General features: G+C 39.6%; 1 protein-coding gene across 2 annotated transcripts in view; it reads left to right on the plus strand.

Annotated features, from left to right (window-relative positions):
• The window catches only part of Sytalpha (Synaptotagmin alpha), a 320680-nt gene that overhangs the window by 257951 nt on the left and 41189 nt on the right, over positions 1-21540 (plus strand). For both annotated transcript variants that reach the window (XM_083138489.1, XM_083138495.1), the window contains one exon: positions 19961-20106. In XM_083138489.1, the coding sequence (XP_082994615.1) occupies positions 19961-20106 (146 nt within the window). The remainder of the gene's footprint in view (positions 1-19960; positions 20107-21540) is intronic.

Raw genomic sequence — 21540 nt, forward strand, 5'->3', positions numbered from 1 at the left:
CTTTGGTTCGAACACCGTTACCCTATATTTGGAACACCGTTCCCCTATATTTCGAACACCGTTCCCCTATAGTTTGAACACGGTTTTCCTTCAGTTCGAACACCGCTTCCCTTCAGTTCGAACGCCGTTTCCCTCCAGTGCGAACACCGTTTCCCTTTGGTTCGAATATCGTTTCCCTTTGGTTCGAACACCGTTTCCCTATAGTTCGAACACCGTTTCCCTTCAGTTCGAACACCGCTTCTCTTCAGATTGAACACTGCTTCCCTTCAGTTCGAACACAGCTTCTCTTCAGTTCGAACACCGCTTCCCTTCGATTCGAACACCGCTTCCTTTCGATTCGAACACCGCTTCCCTTAGATTCGAACACCGCTCCGCTTTCATTCGAACATGGTTCCCCTTTAATTTGAACATGGCTCTCCTTCAATTCCTTCAATTCGAACACGGTTCCCCATAATTCAAACACGGTTCCCCTTCAATTCGAACACGGCTCCCGTTCAATTTGAACATGGCTCCCCTTCAATTTGAACATGGCTCCCCTTTAATTTGAACACGGTTCACCTTCAATTCGAACAGGGTTCGCCTTCAATTCGAACACGGTTCCCCTTCAATTCGAACACGGTTCCCTTTCAATTCGAACACGGCTCCCCTTCAGTTTGAACATGGCTCCCCTTCAATTTGAACATGGCTCCCCTTTAATTTGAACATGGCTCCCCTTCAATTTGAACACGGCTCCCCTTCAATTCGAACACTGGATCTCTTCCTTCCATTGAAAACAGCGATAACGTATTCGTTACTCCATAACACTGCACAACAATTTTGTTTGTTTCCAAGATAAGAGGCGTTCAACCTTGAACGGCAACTCTTGCTGTAATATGCGTCATTTTTTGAGGTGAAGAATGCTCCATCAGCCACGCTCCACAGGCACGAACTCGGACGGGAACGGAGCCTAGAATTTTCCCCTTCCTTGCGGTTCCAAGTCCGTGATCTGCCTGACAACATAGCCACTGAAGTCTCTTCTCTCAGCATACGTGCAAATGGAAAATTTTCCGGTGGTGGGATTTCTCTTCGCGCGGAAACATCACCCTTCTCCTCCTATACATGGTGCAAGAAATGGGATATATGAGGAGCACTCGTCACATCACAGGAGACAAAAGAACTGTCAGTAAAACGCGAAGGCAATGTTGAACTGAAAGACCCAACTTCTCTTCTGTGAAATTCACATTTTCTGTTCCTTTCATTTCATGCAAATGAGGTGTTGGAAAATTCTGAGTTGTGTTAACCTGCAATTTAATAATAATAATAATAATAATAATAATAATAATAATAATAATAATAGTTCAAGAAACATTGGCAGAAGAAGCGTTTTTTCCCCTTTTATTTTATCTTTACTTGAGTTCAGATATTACCTAAGGAAAGTGATCATCCTTTGAAAACCTGCATGATGTGACAACATAGGAGGGCAGTGTAGCAAACTTCGAATGCGAAAAAGTAGCAGGGTAGTGTAAAGAACCTTGTGCACATAGAAGTAACAGCTGAGTACGACTCAAGATTTCAAACAGAAGCGACAAGCAAGAGAACAGGCTACAGGCGACACGTGTCGCTTTCGCTTGGAGATTTCTCCAATCGAAGGAAGGCTTGTGCGGCCCGTCATGCTGCTACGGTGTGAAACGTTGATGTTGATTGACTCGTTTCCAAGCGACATGTCCCGCTTCTTTCTGAAAGGTGCCTAAGTTTCCGTGAGAGATAAAATACTTAATTCATGCATTGCTGTTTTGATATGTTCACCGAATTTCGTAAGTCCCCTCTCTTTCAATTTATAAGCAACCGCTACAATTTTGAGGAATGAAGCAAGAGCAAAGAATGTGTCGTGGAATATAAGTGCTTAAAAAATAGTTTTATTATACCATCGAAATACACGAATTACATTTTATTTTTCAAGGAGAAATCGCCGTATTTGTGCTATTACTTGTTTGAAACCGAGGTTTGCTACACTGTCCCGCTGTGTTGCAACATCACTTTTAAATTATCAAGGGTGCTCTTTTTGAGCACATGGATGTTCATTAACGTGAATGTTGCAAAGAAGGGTAATTGGGTAAAGGGACAAAGTGGAAGAAACAAATTACAACGAAGAACGAGATAGGACTAGACACAAAGAGATAAAAAAGTAGTCAGAGAAATAGGGCGAATTAGAGAGATAATAGAAATAGAGGATCACAGACACAGGAGAGAGAGAGAGTTTAAGGGGAGATGGTCAGAAGGGGGGGGAAGCAGATCTAGAAAAATAGTGTTATGGAGAGGAAAAGTAATAGATACAGGCACAGAGATATCGGAGCTCTATGCATATTTCTTTTCAGATATTAAAAGAAACAAACTACTTGTACTGGCACGATGGTTGGCAACAGTGCGTGATCCTTTCCCATGATTCTCTCCCCGGATCAGCTCCAGGTGTAGTAGAAAAGAAAGAAATGTGGACAGGGATTTTGTTCGATGCAGAAGGGGAAGAGTGCAAATCTGGGATTCGCTGTTTTCATCCTCCAAGCGGCCCTGAACCTACAGGAATCAGGAGAATGTATTCCGGGATAAAATAAATCGGGATTTAGTTCTAAACCTTTCAGATATCGCGAACTGTCCCTCGTAAACAAATGGTATTTTACGATGTCTTCCTAATACCAGGGAAACCGTAAAGAACCCTAGCCATGAGTGATAAAATATAGCGCATCAGGAGGAATGTTTTATCGTTGAATATATAAAAGATTCTCAAATCGGATTGGTGGAACAACAGGCAAAGGAATTAAATGCATTAAGTCGAGCTTGGTCCTCTTCGTGGTTGTTCCTTTCATAAAGTTTAGGTTCACTTTACGCTCAGGTAGGGACCGGACCTAGAGTTTAAGTGACTGTACAATGTGCCTTCACCGCGGACGCTGAACTTCTTACCTTGGGACCAGACCGAGAGAGAGAATTCCAGAGAATTATGCCCGAATCACACGAGGCTAGATCTCCTGCTGGATTTTCCAGTTGGTCTCGAACTAGTTGTGTGGAACTGGCTCATCTGCTAGTTTTCGGTGCTTGTTACCGTACTTGTCGGTATACTTTTGTTTCCACAAGGCATTGCGCAGAGCAGATAAGCGAAAAAGATGGACTGAACGATCGATTTGAAGAACGTTGTTACTGCTCTTACTAAAAATTAAAATTAAAAGAAAAGTATGGGTTATAAATTGATTCCGAAGAAAATATCGTAATCAAGGTGTACTCAACAAGCTTTTTAATGAACTCGATGAACAGGGTGAGTCAAAAGTCAGGTTACATAGGGATTTATAGTATACCTTCAATGTGTGCACCTTGAACATCAATGCATTTGTGCACGTGACGTTCCCAGTTCTCCAGAACCTTTTGCAGAACGTCTGTCATAATCATGTCTGTACATTGTACAATGCGTTCCTTCAGATGCTGGATGTTCTGAATCTTAACTGAGTAGACGAGCGCCTTTAAATGGTCCCAAAGGGAAAAAGCCATTGGTGTCAGGTTTGGAGACCGCGGTGGCTACTCAGGAAAATCACCTACATCCTTTCGTCGTTTGTCAGCACCTTCCTTCACTCACAGTCAGAAACTTCCTATGTAACCTGACTTTAGACTCACGCTGTATATTCATACATGAGTTTCGCAGGATTCATTCATAAATAAATATAAATATAAATATAAAATAATAAGTATTTTCATTATCGGCGAATCACATTTGTCGTATACAAATCTCATCGCTTTGGATAAATTTCTAATATTATTGAACACGAACGCACATCATCTCGGTTACTTTTTCTTTCATCGAGCAACGAACCAGAACAATCAACACTCCGAAACCACAGACTGATTATCTATTTATGACCAAACTTTCGCTCTGATTGGCTGTTCCACAGAATCTATCAGAGAAAGCCAGTTGCAATTAGAACACTGTTAGTCGTCAAAACCAGCCCTGCAGGCATCATTTCCAGCCAGGTAGCCAGTCAAGCGCCTGCTAGGGCATTCTTACTGGAAATCCAGTTCCAAAGATTCTACAACCAGCTGCCTCATGCCATAAAACTGATAGCTTCCAAAATTAAACAAATACAAACAATAAAAAACTATTTGACAGAGAGAGCTCTACGGTCTCACAAAATACATGGAACAAGACAATATAACTTAGAAACATGCTCAATCCCTATACACTTCACAAGTAAATCTCTTAATAGTGAAACTAAACAGCCCCCTGCCTGAAGTTCCAGCGCAATAAAAAAGTTTTTTTTAAATTTTTATTCTTATTCTGATGATGCAAGGCCAATGAACTGAACAATGTTTTTTTAAATGTTTATTCTTATTTTAATGATGCAATGTCAATGTGTTTTTTATTTTTATTGCAGTAGAATGAAAGGTATTTTTTACTTTGGTGTAATTATATAACATCAATACCTTCTCGGGGGGGGGGGAGGGTACAGAGGGTTAAGGGTACCGATCCTACTACACAATGTTTCTTCTTTTTTTGTTGTAATGATTTACTAAACTAAATACTATTTTGTATCTTGAAGTTTTCCATGCCTTTTTAATGAAGGGTCTACGGAAGAAAATAAAATTCAATTTCAAATTCCAGTGTTTTAGACTGGTCTTTTCAGCTCAGGAAACAAGCGAGACTAAATGTTTCACCTTGGGACGAGACTGCAAACGAGACCGGCTTCCCCCCATAGAAGACGAGACGAGATTGTGCACACCCGGTACCCTCTACAAGAACCAATCGCTTCCTGTCCACAAGGTCAAACGTGGTTATACGAACATTACTGCACTTAAGCATAGGCACGAAACTTCCAAGAAAACTGTAAGTAACTTTCTACAACATCGCGCTTCGCGGTGTAGGATTACAGAAACCCCTGGGAGCACCTTTAATGAGCACTCTATTACTTTCTAGCCCTCCCATTAAGGCCGAAATATAACTTTGGGGAACTGTATTTCTTTTCCCCCAAGGTTAAAATGAATATTTCAATGTAGGTTAGTTTACTGCGCATGCGCACGGTCACGCATGAATATTGCAAAGGCTTGGTCGCGATCGATGGGAAATGTGTCGGAAGCAATAGAAGCTACTGGTTAGGATATGCAAGCAGGTGCGACGGACTTCAGTTAGGAATTCTCACGCGAATGTGGTTTCTGAGAACCTTTGGATAATGTTTCTTGGTAAGGCTTAAGATATTAGCAATTACAGCTGCTTCTCTTCCCATTTGTGGCTTAGTGTTCTAATGAACTGCAACGCTGAAGTTCTCTTGTTTCGTATTACTACAGTTGAATTTTTAATGTGGTGAGTTTCTGTGGTCATCTTCCAAGAGTCACGGGCAATCTCGGAGAGTGATGGGAGGGGGGGGGGTGGAGGCAGGCGCGAATTTAATAGGGGCTTGGGGACTACAGCCCAGGGGTTTATCGAGAATTTTCTAACTTCTAGGGTGTAAGGATAAAATAGGACTTTGGTGATTTTTTTTCGGGGGGGGGGATGATGAAATTTTGGGGGATTATTGGGGGTGGATAAATCACTGCTACAGCCCTTAACGGATGCTTTCACTGTACAGGGCCACAAAATGATAGAAATGTGAACTTTGATAAGGGATAAAAAATATAACTAACCAGGCCTGAAAATTATAACTGGAATTGCATGGAGATAACTTGGGGCCAAACTTTAGGGTGAGATGGGCAGAATCGAATATAAGGCTTAACTTAGGGGCTGAGGGGGCAGAATCGAAAATATTTCCATCTATAATAATAGCATCCATACTGCCACCATTAATCAGGTCTCCATTTTGAAAATAAGCTAAACTTCGTGGTGTAAGAGTATTTCCAAGGTTGCCAAGCGTTATTTCATTGTGTTACGTGGTTAGTGTTTCGAATCTCATTTACGCTTTTAAATGGTTTCTTTCAAGTAGCGACCCAATCGTCTTGGCTCAAATTTATGTACCACATAAATGTAAATGTAACCTGGGACCGCTAGTACCAAAGGTGAGAGTGCCAACCATTCAGTTACGAATCCATTCTCCATTTTACGGTTTGTAAAAATCACACATTTTCCCCTAGTATAGTACAAAGTTTTGATCGACTTTTTGTAAAGACAAAAACAGCGCAACAAATTAATTCGAACACATCAAAACTTTTTTCTCTATGGTGGCCATCATGAGGAAACTAGCGTGCAGCACTTAGTGTTTTAATTACAGACAACGTACTAAGTACTCATAGGGCGTTTGCCGAGATATATTAACGTAAGACATATTTTAAGCTACGTGTAGAAACTTAAGTTGCCTTCGCGGCGGTTAACTTCTTTCTTAGTATATGGCTATGTGAGAGGAAAAGGAATATATAGAGAAGAAGAGTACTCCGTGGAAGGGGAAAGAAAAAGAGGAAGAAAGAGAACGGTGGCTGAGTATTCTGTGAAATGAAATAGGAAGAGGGGAAGGAAGAGAATGGTAACCGAGTACTCTGTGGAAGCAAGAAAGAACAGAGGAAGGATGAGAACGAACAGAGTGCTTTGTGGGAGCAAAAAAGGAAGAGAAGAAAGAAGAGAACGGTAGCAGAGTACTCTGTGGAAGCAAAGAGGGAAGGAGGGAGGAAGAGAATGGTATAACAGTAGTCTGTGAAAAGAATACAAAAGGAGGGAAGAAGATAACAGCAACAGTAGGATATGCAGAGGTGAGAAAGAAAGGTAGAAAGAGGATAGTAACATAGGGCTATGTTGAAGTAAGAAGAAACAGGGAATGGAAGTGAGCAACACTTTTGGATCTTGATATTGTTAGGGAGAAGATAATACGTAGTACTGAAATCAATAGCTATGAATATGCGAGACTGGAGGCTGCAGGAACCTGCTTACACGTATTCTACCAGATGTGTTATTATTTTCTTTCATTGAATAATAACATGGAAATGGAAAATATAGAAAAGTAACAAAGGTCTGGAGAAATGAAACTTAAAATGGCTGTCTTCTTCTACGTCATTTTATGAGAAATGACTCTCGCAGCCTCATTAAAATCCCAAGAGACCAGTGGAAATAGGGCTTCCCCACTACTTTCTTCTAAATTATGATGTCATGGATATTTGTGAAACAAGAGTAGATGCTCGCAAATCACTAGAGATGTTTTCGAGGCCTTCAGGAGTTCTAGGCCCGAAACAGTGAGAGGTCATGGGAAAACCCTGTCGTTATCCATCTTCATTCTGCGTGATGAAATTTAACTGGGACGCTGCAACTAAAGGAGGTATGAGCCCAAAGGCAGAGAGAACTGAGCTAGAAGGAACTAACCGAGGGAGCTGCTTGAGCATTAAGAGATTAATGGAGTTATTAAAATCCCTCTTGGTGATACGTAAATAAGTTACGTAAGACGATTTATGCTAGAAGGGAATAATTTTGCTGCTGTAAAGTGAATGAGACGTTGCAGCAGATGTTTAGCTCCTAACATAAATTATATGTATATGAGGTTGTAGTACTTAGTTATGATGTCTTGTTACTAGACGAAATTTGAACCAGAAACCTAAGATCGAGTTATTTGTGATGTAATATTAGATTGCATTACTTCAATTACATAAATTTCAATTTACTACTCCATAAACCTTATACATTGATATTAGGAGGCTACAGTACAGTCTCTTCATATTACAAAACAATTATTGATTGTAGGGTAGTGCGTCCCATCCACTGCAATGCCATAAACAGATGATTATCTTGTTTAATGGTTATTCCATTAGTCTAGTTCAACTATTTTTTTCTTTTCTTTAAAAAAATAAATCAAAAGTACGATCAGCTCTGAATGTAGTGAACTAGGTTGTAGTGAATATTTGGGTATAGTGAACCTAAATTACATTCCCGATCCGAATACATTGCAAATATTTTTTATGGTGAACCGCCAACCTCGTTTTTAGTGAACGTAAGAAATGAAATGTGCATGAAAAAATTATCATTGTTAGCATCATAAGTAGAGTTCTCATATTAACTTGAAGAAACTTGTTTCCTGCTTGTTTTTGTTTTAGTATCACGCAGAGCGCCTGAAATGCAAAGGGGAGAGACCGTGACCATGGGGGGAGTGAACTCGTGACTCATGGTGATGATGAAACACGCATTGGAGGCGAGGGACATCTGATTTGATGTTTGATCAAACCACTACTGCCTTAGGTGTTCTATTTTTACCTCAGTCAGCAGAGGCAAGGAGGCGTCCGGTCATTGGCAGATGCGGCGATGACTTAGCAAAATAATAAAAATACAGCATTTTAAATATTTTAGAGAAGAAGTAAAAAATAAGTCAGAATATTCTCATATTTGTGCGAAATAAGCCAAGCGACCCATGAAACGGCTAGAAATACGCAAGGGATTCGCTAAGTTTAGCACATCGGAATGAGAGCCCAGTACTATTCCCCGTGGCCACGCCGACCCAGGTCATCGTAGAAAATGTGCGAATCTCTCTACCCGCTCGGAAGACACCCGACGACCGCTTGAAGGTCTGGGGCCCGTCAAGTGTCTGAGCGACGCTCGCTAAGCAAGATTTTCGCTCGTTGAGCAGACAGATCATTTACTTGACGCTGTTTGCTCATGGATCAAAATATCAGTGCCTTTGAATTGTGGCTGCGTCGAGTGGACAAGATTTCGGTGTTTGAAAAGCTGTTAATTATAGAAATAGAATAGTTGATGTGAACAAAATTGTGAAAACGTTCATTTTCACATTTTCACACCCTTGCACAACTTTCCAAAACTACGGTGTATATTTAGTACTTATTATTTGGAATAAACAACACTTACATTTTAATACAATTACAGAAACTGTAATATAACATCACCTTCTGTTACTTGAACTTCTTCTCTAATTACGCTATATCGCAAGCCGTTAAGTTCATCATAAATATTTCCTCATTGGTCGCCCGCCACTCGCGGCTCGCCATCCCGCCGCCGCCATCCTCATACAGTTTTCCTCTTCTTCCCTTTGTCTCACGAGATCGAAACACAAAAACGCTATATTCTGTGGCTGAAACCTGTGGCGAGCAAGGTTCAAGTTCGCTCAGCGATCAAGTGAGCAGCGCTCGCGGAGCAACGCCTATTTGGCCGTCAAGTAGCTGAGCGATCACGTTGCTCGCCGAGCGCTCAGATACTTGACGCGCCCCTGGTCATGAAAGGCCTTTTTTCAGCTCCTATGTTTACGGCAGGGTTTCTCTGACGTCATCAGGATTAAAAAATTTCCGAGTGCTATTTCCATCATTGTAAAGCATGCAATTCAATGATCTAATACACGCAATTAGTGATGTCGTGAGTGATTTTTTTAAAAATTAAACTGAACAATCATACTTTCTTTCAATTATGTTAGACGAACCATCTAACGTTAACAGTAGGTCTCAATGATCAACTGTCTTGAGATCTGTGCATAAGGAGGAGGGTTTGGTTTTACTGACGTGAGTACCGATTGTATATCTGACGGGTTATTTGCTCATGTAAAAATTGTCAATAAATAGAAACTGGAGGATAAATTTATTATTGCTCAAACTTATGACGGGTCGGTAGTTATGTCGGGGCATTTAGCGGATTTGCAAAAGAAGGTCCAGGACGAGTACCCGGAGGCGTAAGTTACGCATTGTTACGCTCAAGTATATAGATCTAGTGCCGTTCCAGGGAATTAATGAAATACCATGTATTCTTATTCACTTTGCCATCAGCCCTTTCCCTAGGAATTTTGCCGCCCCGTGCAATTTTTCTTCTTGCCGCCCCACCCCAAAATACGTACAAAGAAAACGTAATGTATGAACAACTAAGCTTGTTATCCGTGACAATTTTTAACATAATAAAATGAAAGAATACATAATGTGAGAAGATAAGTTATTCATAAATAAAAAATAATATATATTTAAGCCTAATAATAATAAAATATATGTGCAGAACTCTCAGCTCTCCTGTTTTGTTTCACTATTTCTTCATGACTATTTATACTGTACATAATTATGTACATTTTTCAGAACGTTGTACATGAAGTATCATATCTTCACTTCATCACTATTTACAATAAACTATGTATGTACAATTATGTACGCCTCGTAAACCACGATTTATTCATGATTACACTATTCACTTTGTACCTTTTCCCCCCTTAAATTGGGAAGCTTACAAATGAACTATTCTAGCTTTCTATTTGCAAAGTCGCGAATAACAGAAGCATAGTCTAATTTTTATTGCACGGAATCAATCGTCTGTTGCAATTTAAGATGTGACGAAAGTTCAACTCATTTCCTGTAGCATTGTAAATGATTCGTAGGCACATTAAGGCACACATACAAGTGTCCCCAGTCATTGTAGCCCTCAGTTGGGGAGTGAGAATGTGTTATTACAGAAAGACTTACAACAAAAGCAGAAGACTGATTTTTTTCTATTGATTAAACCAGCCGCGTTCTATCAATGTGTTCTCCATTACTTAATTCGCGAGTGAAATATGCAGGTGAAAATTTCCTACCATTTGAGCTCAGTTGGGCCTTTTTTTTTTTTAACGATCTCCACTCTCTCGGCGTCACTCAAATGTGGATTCCATTTTGTTGGATCTATATATTCTTCGTACAGTTCCACTACATCCTCGGCACCGACAAAAGGAGATTCTGTTTCACTTTTTTGCTGAAATACACCATTATCATCAGGATCGCAATTAGAACAACCTGCTACGAGTTCAGAATCACCGGTTTCGAATTCTTCGGCTTTCTCTACATCGCTTGCCTTAAGTTTCAGAAATTTGTGCAAAGCTCCACTTTGTTTCTCTATATTGCTATCTTTTTCTCGTTTGCGTTTACGATATTCTGCACCCAAGAGTTGTTTCCCCCTGTTATTAGACATACCTTAGTTTACAATTACAAATGCAACAAATAATTTTTAAATCTCTTACGTCGACTTGACAAACCAGTTGTTTTAATGACAGCACAAATACACAAGTCTATCAATACATTGTCACACTCAAACGCTCGCGTGTTCTCACACACGACATACACTAACTTCATTATCGTTACACCGTCAAGATCGTAAATGAGGTGCAACCAGCAACGACAAAAACAGCAGATATTCGTACTTACTACTGCGTCTTGCGCGATTCGGCAATACCTATCATCACCACCTTTCGCGATCAAACGTCAAAGAACAATGCAGCTCTATTTCCAACTACCGAATGCGACACACTCCAGTTTAACTCAAACCTCGATAACAGAGGGCGGGGGCCGAGAACTGGCGCGCGATCAAACAATAGATAGCGTTGTAACTTGGCACCGCACACGCACAGTATACGTTGCTTACCATTTTCACAGACAAAACAATAATAGCTGCTTTTGTAAGAGGACAACTAATATAAACTTTCGATTACGGCCCCTTTCGCCTTATTGCGTTTTCACCCCCCCCCCTATATTTTCGCGTGATTTATGTGACACCAACTTTCTAAGGCGAAACAAGACATCCCATTTCGCCTCACACACAAAAAAGAATTCCACTAGGGAATATTATCGACATGAAGTGTCATTATTGTTAATGTAATAAAACACCATGCTACATTGATATTTTGAATTTATCGCGTGTTTCTTGGACTCATATTGCAAGTATAATTTATTTCAATTTTCTAGGTGGATGCAGCAGCTCGCCGAATCCACTTCTTCACAGAAGGATCTTCCTTGTACTTCTCAGCTAACCTAACCTAACCCATTATGAATTACCCTTCAAGTCGATAATATTCCCAGGTGGGAAACAGGATAAGGCGAAATGGGATGTCCCGTTTCGCCTTAGAAAGTTCGTGTCACATAAATCATTTTAAATTGTATTGGGTTAGGTGAAAACGCAATAAGGCGAAATTGGATAAGGCGAAACGGGAGGACACGAAACTTTCGGCACCGCATTCTTTCGCAGCTACTCTTTGCTTTTCTTATTCGTTTCTGCTTTATACTGCATATGCAAATGTATTTAATTTGAATTTTCTCCGCCCCAAGAAGACCAAACTGCCTCAAATAATGCAGCTTCCATTTTTTATACATTTTGCCGCCCCCTTGAACTTGCCACCCCGTGCAAATGCACGTGTTGCACATACGGTAGAGCCGGCCCTGTTTGCCACATACGAACGTTAAAAGATAACAATCCCATCCTTTTCACAACCCAGGTGGTGGTAAATCACGCTTAGTTAACGCCACAGTTGAACAGTACAGGGAGCCAATAATTAACTTTTTTTCTAATATTTGATGACAACTGAAATGGATCGGGCAGGTGTGCACAGCGTATGGATTTTGTGCACTTTTTGCAATGCTTTCAAACAATATTTTTACTGAAGACGTTTTCTCCTTTGATGAAAAGTTTCTCTCTGGTTATCGAGCAGGTGAGTTGTGGAGAAGATTCCAAGTTTTCGAGACCTAACGTCACTCTCATCTTCATGGCAGAAGTGAGAGTGACGTTAGCTATCGAAAGTTTGGAATATTTTTGGCGTTTACTGAGGAGAAATATCCCCCCCTCCCCTCACTCTTCCAGGTTGGAAAGATCGACCCTGACGTTTGACAAGTCTTGCGATGACTACGTAAAAATGTCACGCTTCGCCACTGTCAGTCAGAGACCTCAGTTCAGGCCCAGAGAAATAAAATACTCCTTGGTTCAGGTTAAGAGAAGGCATCTTGGTTTTATTGAACTATCTGAATCCTGTGACCAATGATGTATATATGGTAGAGATCTGCGTGGGCGGGCATGACTCACTCCGTAATCCGGGATCCGCTCAATCGCTGTGGCCGTTCTCGGGACCCAAGTCTCCATGCGCCGCGCAGCTTGGATAAAATCGGGCTAGCGCCATTGCACTACGGTTTCTTTCTGGGCGGGATCCACGTGCATCGCACTGCGGGCGGGAGCAACGACTCACGTCCGTGCTGGACGTGGTTCATTGTAACGTGGGTATCCTTGGGCAGACGACCGGTTCACTGTACACAGACAGTGGCGTGCCCAGGATTTTCGAAAGGGGGTTACGTATATATTTTTTTAGTAGTCAGACCTCTTTCGTGTCTTTGACGATCTTTTTAAAGGAATCTTGGGCCAAAGGAAAGGTGTTATGACGTCCACCAAGATCTCCTCCCTCCTGGGCACGCCACTGTACACAGACCACGCCATTTGTAATAAGAGCACGTGCTCGCCTGCAGGTGTGACCGTCTTTTCTCGAAATAGTGCACAGTGCTAAACATTATGGGTTGAAAATTTTATGGTTTGTACTTGTGTCATGCAATTAATAAAACGTGATATATATATATATGAATCATATCATGTGTAGAAATAAATTAACTGCAAAGTATTTTGTGATTTTTTTTTAAGTAACAGCAACGGTGAGTTACTTTCTCATGGTAGTAAGTAACTGTATATATAATTTAGTTACTGTTTAGCGAAATATGTGTAAGTTAATATTTAAGAAGAAAAAAAAACACTTTCCAAACACTGGATTACAGTAACTTAAATAATCAGCAACGTCATCAAATGATAAAAGAGGAACACATCCTACTCAGCTTCTTCTGCCGAGAACACAAAAAGACGAGTAAAACTGAGTAACGGACTTCTACACTAGTAATTTATTTTTCAACGTGCCCCTTACGTGTAACCTGACTGCAAATAATAACTCATCTCAAATTCAAATTTTCATATATTCAACACTACCTGTTGAATATCTAGGGTTATGCATTTCAATATTACAGACACCCCTTCCCTTTCGCGCCAGCTACGCCTCGGATCATTGATTGATTGATTGAGTTGGTGTTTTAAGTCCACTTTGTGCACAGTAAGGCTAATTGGGACTGGACCTACAGTTTAAAGTGGGATCCGAACCACTATGTGCCTCCACCGGGTATCGAACCCGGGACCCCTTGATTACAAGGCGACGACGCTACCACTGCGCCATCGGGGAGGCTCGGATCATTCACAGGCGATAAGACTGAACAAAATAATCAATAGCGTCAACATAAATACTGACCTTCCTCCAATCGGAGCTGTTCTCGTAAAGAATTGTATTGAGTCATTGACAGCCCGTCCGTTCTTGAACGAGGCTGGGCACTGACGGGCGCGTAAATTCTCTCCTCTATGCTGGGCCGTCGGGCTGGTTCAAGACAAAGCTACGCAGGGCGGGAGTGGGCGAGCATTTATTACCATTAGACCGGGTGGGTCACGGGCGGGCAATGATCAAGTTTGCAGACCTCTAATATATGGCTAGATAGCTAACTCCGCCTCTCCGCAACGGTCGCGGGTGAAGCCACTCGTGCGCGCAGCCATGTAGGGCAGGAAGAGCTGGACCAAAGAGAATGGTCCATTCTCTTTGAGCGGGACCCTCCATTGCCAGCTATGCTTACGAATGTTAGTTTCAAGTTGTTTTTTTACAGTTTTTGTGTTGGGAAAATGTTGTAACGATGAAAAATGAATTCGTAACACATTGTGAGTTGCTTTTATGCAATAAAATTTATTCACTGCTATTAAATTACAGGAAAGTCAGGCAAAAATACTTCGCGTACCATGTAAAGTGTCGATTTCTTCTAACCCCTGGCTTATCGAGTGAGAATGTGCTTGTTTATCACTTGTTTATTTATTTCCACCGAACTTACTAGAAGGTAAGGATTATATTCCGATCATACGGCTTTATATGGCAGTACCAAAGAAGATTTATGCACACTACTACTCAAAATAATATGCATATATTCACGAACTTTACATTGCGTTAATTGGATCTCACATAGGTTTCTTTTGCTTTTCAACGAATATTCAATTCTGTATCAATTTTTTTTAAAAAATCCATTCTTTATTTTATTGTTGCTTGCCAGAAAAGTTGCTATACATAAGTTTTATTGATCGTAACTATGCACTTGCTAGATATTGAATACAAGCTGTTACATCTCTATTCTTAAATCTATTCTTTTTATCTAGTCATGTAATAATAACAATACAATATTAATTTACTTACACATAAATATGAGTAAACCTATAAATAATATTAACGTATAATTTTATATATTATTGTTATTATTATTATTATTTATGAATTACTTGGTTCAGACTAGGGCCTCTCCGATGGCGTAATGGTAGCGTCGTCACCTTGTAATGAAGGGGCCCCGGGTTCGATACCCGGAGGAGGTACATGGTGTTTCGGATCCCACTTTAAACTGTAGGTCCAGTCCCAATTAGCCTTACTCTGCATAAAGTGGACTTAAAACACGAACTCAACTTGGTTCAGACCCTCAGCCTCTGAAATATATTTCTGGATACGTATCTGAACATAAAATATACCATTCAGTTCGTTTAATTTATTAATAAGTAATTATAGAAACGTTTGTAATGTTAACGGGTTTTGTACATCTAATATCTTTGAAACTGCGCAAAATACATGTTCATTTGACATTTTTCAAAGAAAAAAACCTCCCTTGGCTTTTTAGAGAAGTTTTAACAGACAATTCCAGTTTTTTTCAAACTGCGCAGCAGCTATGAAAAACGTTGTCACATTTATTCCTCTTAAAAAAAGAAATAATTACCCAAGTTGTATTTTGTTTGATAAGTTAACCGGCTATTCTTGGGGCTATCAAAGTGCGTAGCAGTTATGAAGGAAATATGTCGCTGTGAAAAAATTCCATGCCAAGAATAAAAAAGAAATGCTTGTCTTCCTTGCCTTTTTTTATAATGACTTAACAGATACTTCCGGGGGTTTTCAAACTGTGTCCGCAGAGACCGCAACTTCACGTAAATAATTGGGAAAAGGGGGGGAGCAAGTTTGACAATATTTTTACGCATAATGTATATACATCTTGAGGAATTGAGAGGGGGGAAGAATGTGCCTCACCCTCCTAAGTCAGCGCCTATGCTTGTCCCACAAATAATATAACATTTTAAAAATATGTAGAGCGAAACACGAACTGGCTTCCTTTCATGCATTCTCACATTTCTAGTAACATACACATAAAATAGTTACGTATTTCACAGTAGAAATGTAGGTACACAATTAATAAATACATATCTATGAAAAGAAACATCCGACCCTGGCTATTCCAGGGTTATGCAGTTATATGCGATGCAAGAAATAACCATAATTACGGTTACCGCGCATACAGCTAACGGGTTCTTGCCGTACACGAAGACCTGTGTGGCTTCACTCGTCCACGGCGAGTCAGCTATCTACCTATTTATATATCATTGCCTGTGACCAGGGGCGCCGACTTGTCAAAATTATTGGGGGGGGGCCTCTGATTACTGAAATAAATTAATGAATGACTCATTTTCTCCCTTTTTAAAGTTTTGGCCTCAGAGTTCGGAATCTCATAAAAGACCACGAATTCCTCAAAAATATCAATTTTTTTATTCACAGTTCTAATGCAGAATGTTAATTGTCCACGGATGGATATGTCACAAGTTTCGTCAACCATAATAGCAAAATATTCCCGACTTTTAATATCTGCTACCGCGAAGCGCAAAACAGATCTCCCTAATATATCAATGATCTCGTTCTGAATGTCATGCTAGAGCCATTTGTAGCCCAAACGTCCCATCCACTACCCTAGTTCATGCACATCGTCTCTTGAAATTCTTTTTTAGTAAAAATTTTAACAATACTCATAATTACATACTTAGTATATAGTAATAAGTCATATGTTTTGCTGTCTCTGGTCATAGCCCTCCCAAAGTTGATGGTTTAGAAGTCTCAGACCCCCAAATTGATGGTCTAGAACATTTCAAATGTGTATTTAAAGTTAAGTTCATGTGGCACAATTCAGAGTAAACTTTACAAGAGAAGCAAAATAATACGTACATTAGATCCTCTAAAGCAAAATTATTTGGGGGCTCTGCACCCACATCGAGTCCCCAAAACCCCATGGAGTCTGCGCCTATGCCTGTGACCAGTGGCGGGGGGTTGGTGGGGAACATAACCCCTCCCCCATTTGGTCCAGGATTCCTAAGAAAAAGAAAGTCAAAGACTGGAAAAAATGGCAAAATGAGGACCAATTACTAAAAAAAACTTATACATAACTCCCTCCCTTTCGAAAATCCTGGGTACGCCACTGCCTGTGACTGTCTTCTACCGCTTCTACACTCACAAATATTTATTTATTTTCTATTGTGCACATGTTTATAAATTGACAGGGTCTCGCTAAGTTCAAGAACGTTGTATCAATGTCAATGTTTTAATAGTTATTGATTTCGATTCGTTTTTGTTTGGTGGTAGGAAGTTTGGTTTTCGTGATAAAAATGTAGACTAAAATTGTAAAGGATTATTTAGAAGTACAACTCTGTTTTTGAATTCTTGCAACGAAAGTTTCAGTTCGCATATGGTATGAACTACATATTAATTCAGTGTAATGTACAGTTGCAATCCGTAGGGGTTCATTAGAAGCGGAGTTGACTGTACTGTGTTTTTCAACTAGGAATCGAACCAGAGACTTAGAATAAAACAACGATAGCCACTACTCTATCGGGGAAGGCCAGGGTGAATGCCGGTTGGATAAAATTGACGAAGGGACACTTGCAAAGGAACACCCATGCCCGGGACTCGAACCTGTAACCTTTGGCTTTTGTGGTTAGTTGACAAGCACGGTTTTAGCTCTAGTTCTGTACATAATACTGTATTCCATTATATTCTGGTATACAGGGTGATTCATATAATACTGACACATGTCATTGTCATTGTATGTGAACAAGAATAAAGCTAGCAAAAATGCTTATTACATCTGAGATGTAGCTTAGATTTGGGAGTTTAATAACATGCTGAAAATGTCCTCCTCCCTCCTGAGGGCACGTCTAGACATGTCATTCCATGTTCCTGGTCGTTCGTTGGAGAATGCTGTTGTCACTACCAGTGATTTAATTTGTAATTTTCTCCTTCAATTTTTCCAATGTCTATAGGTGTGTAGCATACACATTTTCCTTAACATGCCACCCCAGAAAAAAGTCTGTGGGTGTTAGATCACTCCATTCTTGGTGGCCAGTAAATTATCCAGCCCTCAAAGAAACCTTGGATCAATGATGAATGGCTCATGGTGCCATCCTGTTGAAAATACCCACTCTTTGAGTCATCCATTTGCTCAGTAAACACTATGAGAATTCCTAGCCTGTTCTGAATCTTCACAATGACTGAGCCAATATAGTGATGACAGCTACCAAATTGTGTGCAGCTGGGAACACTTGAGAATGTATGAATTTCCCAGTTGTCTCGTGTCATTTGAAACTAACATGGATTGATTGATTTAGTTTATTTTACTTCGCGTTTTGTGCCTCTTGGCTAATTTGCGAAGATGGGGATGAGTGATGAAATTGATGAATGGACATTAACAAACAACCAAGCCCGAGCAGGATTCGAACCCAGGACCCCCGAAACTAACATGGAGCCAGTGGCGGCGATTAGAGGGCACTTTTGCCCCTTTGGCCCTGCAACATGCTAAACCTTAACTACCAAAGGAAAGTAAACTGTCCTTGCCCCCCTAGTTTTGGAACCCAATCGCTGCCACTGCATGGAGCATTACGATGTATTTCTCTTGAAATAAATTGACAAAGAAATGTTGTGTCAGTTTTATATGATTTACCCTGTATAAGATATGTGTGCCTCAGTAACTTGCTGGACACTGTCGTACAGGCCATAAAGTCAAGGGAAAATTCGACCCCTGGGCCTGCTTTGTTATGTTCTGTGGGTCTCTCTTGAATATATAGAACCAAAATGAACTATTACTACAATGAAGTAATGGTAACAGTTCTGATTTTTTCAAATTCTCCTGGCAGAAACACTAATTATCGTAGAATTTTGGCAATCATTGTCACACAAAATTTCAACCTTCCTTATAGCAATGAGCACTGTTTGGATTTTGAAAAAAGTTACGTTGGGGAGAAAAACATAAAAATTACCTCATGCAAGCATGTTGTCCCCATGGACAAGGCATTCTCCGTTGATAGAAATGACAGTAAGTATCGTAGACTAGTGGGAATGAATGTAGAAGTCATTTGGAACCTTCCTGAAACTAATCAGCACAGTTTTTATTTCAAGAAGTTAAGAAGATTTTAGAGGTAGGCCTACCTTGCAGGTAGAAAGCATTTAGGGATATTATTTTAGTGCTAAGAGAACTAAACCTGACCCACCTAACATAACCACGAAAGCATGTATTGAACAAAATCTTCAAAAATTTTGATAGTTAACAAATGGCTGTTGGCAAGTACAGAATTATATAGGAGCACATGAAAGTAAAAACTTGTGTCAAAAAAACATGCAGTAAGGAATCGCTAAAACTCCGCAGTATGTGTTAACGGATGTAAATCGAAATTGAACCATGTAAAAATTGCATAGGTAGCTTGATGAAATTGCAATAAAACAAAAGGAACTTGGGCTGAAGTAATTCTTGAAGCTTTCCTGTCAGTGAATAATAAAGAGGTTTTCTGGGGATATCAGCAGACTCTCAATCCCTGAAGATGAAAGTGACATTATCTCACGAAAGCTCAGAAGGTTATCTGGAAATCACCTGGCTGATATCCTGATAAAAGCTCTTTATTACTACAATGTTCAAATCAACATGTAGAAAATTTATGCAATAAACTTTACACAAAATTTTCTGTTTTTGTAAATCAATAGTAAATAGTAAATCTGAGTAAAATACAAAAATATATGTAGAAACTATTATTCGAGCTTGGCTGTTATATACACAACAAGACCACTGTTGCACTGAACCCTTTAATTCTTTAGAATGTCTTAATGATGTTAAAATAACTATACCTACATACTGTTATGTGAAGGTTGAGTTCCTGAATCAATTTTTCATGTCACCCTTTATCCTCATTGTCATGATTAGTTGAAAGTAGATATAGAACAACACAAAATAAGAAAAATACAAAGAAGTTTGATAACAAGTCCGTAAATATATTAAACCTTTTGTTCCCTTGCTGTGATATGGAAGTTACAAAGATCTGATGTTCTTAGCGACATCTTTTTGTTTCTTTTATTTCCAGCCAAGAGGCTTTAGTTGGCGTAGAGTCGCAAGCAGGCAGTAGCAGAACTTTAAACAGGTCTCCAAGCGAGGACAAATTTTGGGTGCCACCAAATTTACAGCGCCAAACCAGTGTCTGTCAGAGTGATCCACAAGATACCTCTGGAGGTAAGTACTAGAGAAAATTACAGCATTCTGTAATTCTTGGTTCCTCTCAGCCTCTCTTCAATATGTCCTCAACTAGTTACATCACCAGGAATCAGTTTATTGTAAGTTAGGGGAATAACCCAATTCGATATTCGTCCAGATGTGTATTTATCACAAATAAAAAAAAAATATATATGACACTTCTAAATATGTGAAAAGAGTAGTTGAATTCCAGATCTTCTTTTAAATGTTTTGTAACCGTTTAGAATTAAGAAAGTATCCAGATGAAGATGAAATTAAATATGGAAAATGCAAGAAAGGCTGTACTGCAGAGACGGGGAAATTTATATGAGAATATTCATGAACATGGACAACACTTTGAAAGTATAGGACTCTGACTGGCCATTCAATAGGGATATTTAAGGTCTTATCTATACACACAAAAAAAGACATAAAATAAAAATGTTGGACTTTTGATGGATATGCGAGCAACAGAATTGAAATGAACCATAATGATGGTGAATTAGGATCTAAGTGGGACAAAATATTAAAGAAACATATTCCGAATAACCCATTGTTCAAATTTCCCACCTTTTCCCACTGACATCAATGATAGCAATGAGTTATTTTGTTATGGTTGAAGTAAGAAAAATGGTGAGGGAAGGAAAACCCGAAAAAAACAGTCCTTGGTTGCTCAGATGGTTTGCTTACCATTAGGAGATGATCCAGACACCTTACTGACAAGACCCTCAATCTATGGGTCTGCCTGATTTTTAGAACATCCAACATGATACTGTATTCTCATTTACAACTGTTTTTAACATTTTTAATGACGCGGTTCCTGGTCATCGATAAAGAAGGAAACTGGAAAGGTCCCAAAACCTTGGAAAGAGAATCTGCAACTCATCTACCCATAATTGAACTCTTTTCACATTATTAAGCATGCTTTTCTAAATTCACATTAATTTCAATGGTTATGGGAACACACAAGAAAAATGTTGTAATTATCAGTCCCCTTTTATAACAATTAATCCTAGCTTACCCGAGGGGACTTTCATCCTGGGTTCAATATCTGGTGGAGGCACTTCATGGTTCGGATCCCACTTTAAACTGTAGGTCCAGTCCCGATTAGCCTTACTGTGCACAAAGTGGACTTAAAACACCAAATCAAATCAAACCGAGGGGACTTTCAGTCCCACCACCTCTAGCTTTTCGATTTTCAACTGTGAAAAGTTTTATGAAAATAAATTACATTGTTTCCTAAGATGTTCCCAATATTTCTGTATTACTTTTGTTCATAAAATCATAAATGTAACATGCATAAAAGGCAAAATTCACTTGGCGGGCCTATCAGGCACTCTCTTTGGATGTGTGTTATTTGAGACCCTCATGCCAGTGACAGTAGGTAATAATGGTAATATTTGTTATTACTATAATTAATATATAACTGCACAT

The sequence above is a fragment of the Lepisma saccharinum genome, chromosome 1 (genome assembly GCF_977018435.1).
Source record: "Lepisma saccharinum chromosome 1, izLepSacc3.1, whole genome shotgun sequence".
In the NCBI taxonomy this organism is placed as follows: domain Eukaryota; kingdom Metazoa; phylum Arthropoda; class Insecta; order Zygentoma; family Lepismatidae; genus Lepisma; species Lepisma saccharinum.